This window comes from Gastrolobium bilobum, unplaced genomic scaffold, assembly GCF_033153095.1.
Source record: "Gastrolobium bilobum isolate Gb01-03AN ecotype WA unplaced genomic scaffold, APGP_CSIRO_Gbil_v1 utg46486, whole genome shotgun sequence".
NCBI lineage: Eukaryota > Viridiplantae > Streptophyta > Magnoliopsida > Fabales > Fabaceae > Gastrolobium > Gastrolobium bilobum.
The window spans coordinates 18,833-24,392 of record NW_026898057.1 but is presented as its reverse complement, the minus strand read 5'-3'; the positions used below and the strand labels follow the sequence as shown (position 1 = coordinate 24,392).

Here is a 5,560-nt window from a genome sequence, read left to right as displayed (position 1 = left end):
CTTCTTTTTCTTGTTCTTGTTCTTCCCCTTGGGTTTCCCCTTAGGTTTCACAGAACTTTCACCAGCATAAAATGCACTGCCCTGCTTGACTAGAGACTGTTCAGCACTCTCAAGCTCGTGCATCAGTTGAGTAAGATTAAGATTCATCTTATTCATATTATAATTCATCTTGAATTGAGTGAAGTATTCAGGCAATGATTGCAAGAGAAGGTCAACTTTTACTTCTTGTTCAAACTTGACCCCATGATCCTCAGCCTTCTTGAAGTTTGCAATCATTGACAAACAATGATCCCGCACACTTCCTCCAGACATTACTGTCTTAGTGACAGCATTCAGCGCAATCTGCCTAGCAGAGCTGCTGGACGTAGCAAACATGCCATCAAGAGTCTGGAGCATAGCTGCTCCACTCTCAACCATGTTTACCTGCTCCTGAAGGTGATTGGCAAGACTGGCTAAAATGTAACAGCGAACTGCCACATTTGCCTTCTCCCATTTCTCCTTCTCCTGCTGAAATTGGGCCTTTGTTGCCTCAGGCGCATCTTCAGCAGGCTGCGCCGGTATAGGGGTGGTCAGAACAAAATTGAGCTTTTCATATTGAAGAACAATATCCAGATTTGTTTTCCATTGTTTGTAGTTTGTACCATCCATTGGTTTTTGACTCAAAATAGTAGCTAAAGGATTGAATGAAGACATTTTTCTGAAAATAAAATTACACACATTATTTACAAACTCGAAAAGAAAACAACAAACAGATATGGCGCTAGTAGATTCTAATAACTACTATTCGTTTATTGTTTAACAATCCATTAGCTATCTTTACAAGGCTTACGATGGGCAAGATACTTGTAAAACTAATATTGTTATTTTGGGCCTTCAGTTCCATTGTCAGAGCCTCGATGGGAGGGTTAACAATTTTATTAAAGTTGAATGTATTTAACCATTGTTTATTGTCAAAATTATCTTTAGTATCTAAGTGTTGCCGACGATGGGCCGTACAAAACTTTACCAAAATTTTGAAGATATTAAGGTTTAATCTAGCGAAATCTGATTATCCTTATCCGATGGGGCTTCAGCGATAATCATTTCACTAATAAACCCACAATTGGAGCCCGTAGGTTTTATAATTAAATATTTAATTTAAAACCTTCACCCATTCAATATTTTAAAAATTAGAATTTTTAATTTCCAAGAAATGTTTAATTCAAAAAAAAATTTGTTTGATTTCAGAAATCCGGTCACTTTGCGTCAACACGTGTTACTCCATGACCATTTCAGAAAACCCACAAAAATTTATTTTCTCAAAAAACAATTTTCTCTTAGGAAATTAACTGGATTATTTATCTAGATTTTAAATCCATAATTAATTAATCCAATGGACAACCTAAATAATCACGCATACTAACTATCATACTAGTCGATTCAAGACATAATAGCTACTATGCAGTAATGACATGTGATCATGCAACAATATGGCATCTTCCTATTCTATATGACATGTTATTTTATACATCATGTTTAATCGCACATATAATTCATACCATTCAATTAAAACATTAAATAATAAATAAATAACTTTAATCCATGGCTTTCCTATAATAATCAATAAATAAATAAAATTACAACTTTGAAATTCCTTTTCCGTCCAGCCCCTAGTATCTGTCTCAAGCCCCTTTAGGGTATCTATGGGCCCACAAGCCCAAAGACCCAATCCTTTGCTAGAAACCCTAGGAGACAAAAAAAAAGGAACCCTAGCCAACTGTTTTGCCGCGCCGTCAGCCGAAGTCATCTCAACACGAAAATCCAGGGGAAGGACCACCACGGGGAGACGAGAACACGGTCACCGGAACCACCCAAAAAGGGTGTGGCACGCGCCCCCACGCTCCGTATCTCTCCCGGAGAGTGAAGCCCACTCTCAGCCACTTGAGGTGGCGCGTGGCGGCGCGTGGAGGATCTAACGGCGGCGATCCACCCGTAATTGTGATCGTCTTTTCGTCCTCTTTCCAACCATATATGGATCGTCCAATTCCGAGGTCCAGAGGTCCACGAAAAGTCTCGGACAGTGTTGAATCCTCATGTTCTTCGCAGTTTCTTGATCTCCAATTTTTACAGAAATTCGAAAAATACATAGAAATTCCAAAAAAAAAAAAAAAACAAAAAACAGCAAGGAGGAAACCTAATCATATGGGATTAGCCTCCTTGTTACAAATCAAGAAATACACGAGAGAATCTAACCATGGATTAAAGCGATTAACCGATTAAAATTAAAAGCAATATCGAATAAGAATTATAAACGAATGATCACCATGAAATAAATAACAAATATAGAAAAAGATGCCATATTTTCAAAAAATAATTTTCAAAAACAATCACATGAATTTATTTCAAAACTGGTTCTTTTCCTCATCGCGATCCGGCTCTGATACCAATTGTAGGTATATCATCAGAAACGCGGAAGCGCATCGAACCGACACGACGAGGGAAAAGATTAACCTTCATCGTTTTGATTACCTGGAAGGGCGTAGTTGTGTGACCACGAACAATAGTTGTTCCCTCTATGATCGATCTTCCAGACTATCTCTCGAGGAGGATGAGATGGTTGTGTGGGCAACCGTTCAGATGATGAACGTCTGCCTCTTGGGTTTGTTTCTAATGATCTGTTCACCTTAGAGGCACAAGAGGAGAAAACTGTGAATATATACTTTAGGTCTTAGACATAACTCAACCCTAAGCCTCATGGGCTCAAGTGTCACTGAAGCCCAATAGGACTTTAGTGACCAAAAGAGCATATATCCAACAGTTCCGTTGATTGAGGAAGTTACTGGGTTACATCCAAATCAAGCTTTTTCCAACACTAACCATTCAAAACATTGTAGAATGTTTAACTAGTTCAAAGATAATACGCTAACGGCATCTTATTATTTATGACAATAACAATTAACAAGTCATGACCGCTAGCATTTGAAACATACAAAATTTTACGTCATATATTCCATCAAAAGCAGGTTATAAAAACCGATCTGACCCAAGTCTATAGTTGATCCGGAAACTGGACCTCTGATCGTTTTTATGAAATTTTGGATACAATATTTGAAAAGTATTATTATTGGGATTTGAATCAGGTTATGTGAATGATAACACTTACTAATCAACCAGCTCTATTTATTATTTATAATGCTTTTAATTTTATATTTATTATATAATTAATTCAAATAGCTGAACCAATAATTCACATTGAACTGGCAATCCATTGACTCAGTTTCTTGACTGAATTGATAACGAATCCAAAATTAATTACACTGATAAAAAAATATTGGATCGAAAGAATGAGGAAGGTTATACTTACAACTTTTTTTTTTTGATAATATCTTACAACCATATCTTAGCACCGTTGTTTTCCGTCAATTAACAGTTATCATTTATTGTGAATTAATAATTAATTAATGAGTTTAATTTAAGAAAATCATAACCGTTGATTGGCGGAAATTAATGGTGTTAAGATATGGTTGTGAGAGGTTATAAAAAAAGGTTATACTTACAACTTTTTTTTTATAATATCTTACAACCATATCTTAGCACCGTTGGTTTCCGTCAATCAACGGTTATCATTTATTGTGAATTAATAATTAATTAATGAGTTTAATTTAAGAAAATCATAACCGTTGATTGGCGAAAATCAATGGTGTTAAGATATGGTTGTAAGAGGTTATAAAAAAAAGGTTGTAAGTATAACATTTCTCTGAAAGAATATAGGAGATTGTCATATTTAAAAAAAATTGATAAAACAAGGGGATTTGGTAATCTATATCAAACCTGAGTATTAAGATTTATTAGAAATCAAATTCAAGTTGTTTTAAAGAAATTGAATGCAAGGCCATTAACAAAATCACTCTGTTTTCATTTTCATGATTGATTTTCGTTTGTTTTTGTTTTGTTTTTGTTTTTTGTTTTAAGTTTGAACACTAATAAACTGATTGATGTTATATACCGCATACAGGTATTTCCGGAAATAAAGATAGCCTAGTTTTTGGGAAATTACGATTATTAAGATGAGATAGATTCTATTTACAAATTACACTAGGTAGTACATTTACTTATAATTTGTAAGAGTTTATAAATATAACCTTCCCTTATTAAGATATTTAAGAATATATAAATAGATAATTAATCTTAATAGGAGCAATTGGGAAGTGCGGTCAAGTCAATTACAACAATAAAAGCACGTTTATTTTTTTTCTTCTTCTTTTTCTTTTCCAAAGATATGAAATTTTCTAAAGAGCGGAGCTGTTCACAAACTTTACCCATTAAATATTTTTTTTTTTGATAACATTAAGGGGCGAAGCTCCTAAATATTCTTTTTTAATGTTAAAGTGAAATTGCTTTTTTAAATCTATCAATCCACATGTGTAATCCAACTTGTTAACTTCAAACGCGCAATTATAGATTAATCAACTCCAAATTCGCAGCAAATCCAAAAACTTTAAGAACTAAAAGTCCAAATAGTCAAAACAAAATCCCAAAAAGCACCCATCCCATATGTTCAATAATTTGATGGATGATAATACTGGTAGAGCCACCCTGGCCACCACAATGTTGAGCTAGCATAGCACTACAAAGAAAATGAAATCTCATAGTTCTCAACTTTCAAGTCCTTCCATTTCCACACATAATTTGACATCCAAAACAATCACACAGGGGACAAACAAATTGAGAATTCAATAAAAGATAGAAAAAAAAAAAAAATCAGAACAAGAATAAGGAGAGAAACTAGCCTCTTTTTTGTTATATGTACAAAGAGCAAAAATTATAAGCACCCTTTGTTTTCCCTCCAAATTACAAGAAAAAAGCTGAATAATCTAGCATGAAATCAAGAAGAAAGATTGACCCAATAGACCAATACTCTCCTTCATGAACTCCAAATACCTAAACTAAACTCAATTCATCTCAGGGATGCTCTGTAGTGCTGGCTTCCATGGTCTCTGAAGTGATTCATACCCACGACTATGGTTCATCAACTGTGACAAAACCTGCTCCACTCTCAACTCCCTCACGTCCACTTTGCTGAGCAACTCCTCCAGCTGCTTCTTCGTTATCTTTATCTTCACCTCCCTTATTGTTTTTGGAGTGGTGGCACCACCGTCTCTGGCTGCAAAATCACTCTTAGCTGCCTGAAAATCCCACTCATCGACGTCGTCGTCGGTGGTGTATTTGGTGGAGGATTGGTGCTTCAAGCAGTTTCCCATTTTTGGCTTTGCAAATATGGTTTTTCCTCTTTTGAGTGTGTTTTTGCAAAGAGAGAGAGAGGAGTTAATTGAGATGGGTGAGAGTTGGGTGATATATAGGAGAGAAAAGAGTAAGAAGGGGGTGTTGGAGAATCAGTCAAACGTAGTTAATTCCACCTAGGAAAGTGGGTGATACTTCTCCTACGTGGAAAGTAGTGAACAACCGGGGCCCACGGTGGATTTGGCGGCTCTTCTTGGCTTTTTCTTCTAATGAATCTATTAAGGATTTTATAAGAGTTATGTTGTAGGAAAAGTGATTGTGTAATGTTATAGAGATTCGT

At 35.4% G+C, this 5,560-nt stretch overlaps 1 protein-coding gene across 1 annotated transcript; it reads right to left on the bottom strand.

Moving 5' to 3' along the window:
• Positions 1 to 4,639: 4,639 nt before the first annotated feature.
• LOC133312479 (uncharacterized) lies at positions 4,640 to 5,298 on the bottom strand. Its single transcript, XM_061513680.1, has one exon. It carries the CDS (start codon positions 5,238 to 5,240, stop codon positions 4,932 to 4,934), a length of 309 nt encoding a protein of 102 aa, XP_061369664.1. The 5' UTR covers positions 5,241 to 5,298; the 3' UTR covers positions 4,640 to 4,931.
• Between the last annotated feature and the right edge of the window lie 262 nt (positions 5,299 to 5,560).

What these genes read in the sequence shown, in the direction of transcription:
- LOC133312479 (XM_061513680.1), bottom strand. Translation starts at nt 5,240, where the DNA reads ATGGGAAACTGCTTGAAGCACCAATCCTCCACCAAATACACCACCGAC.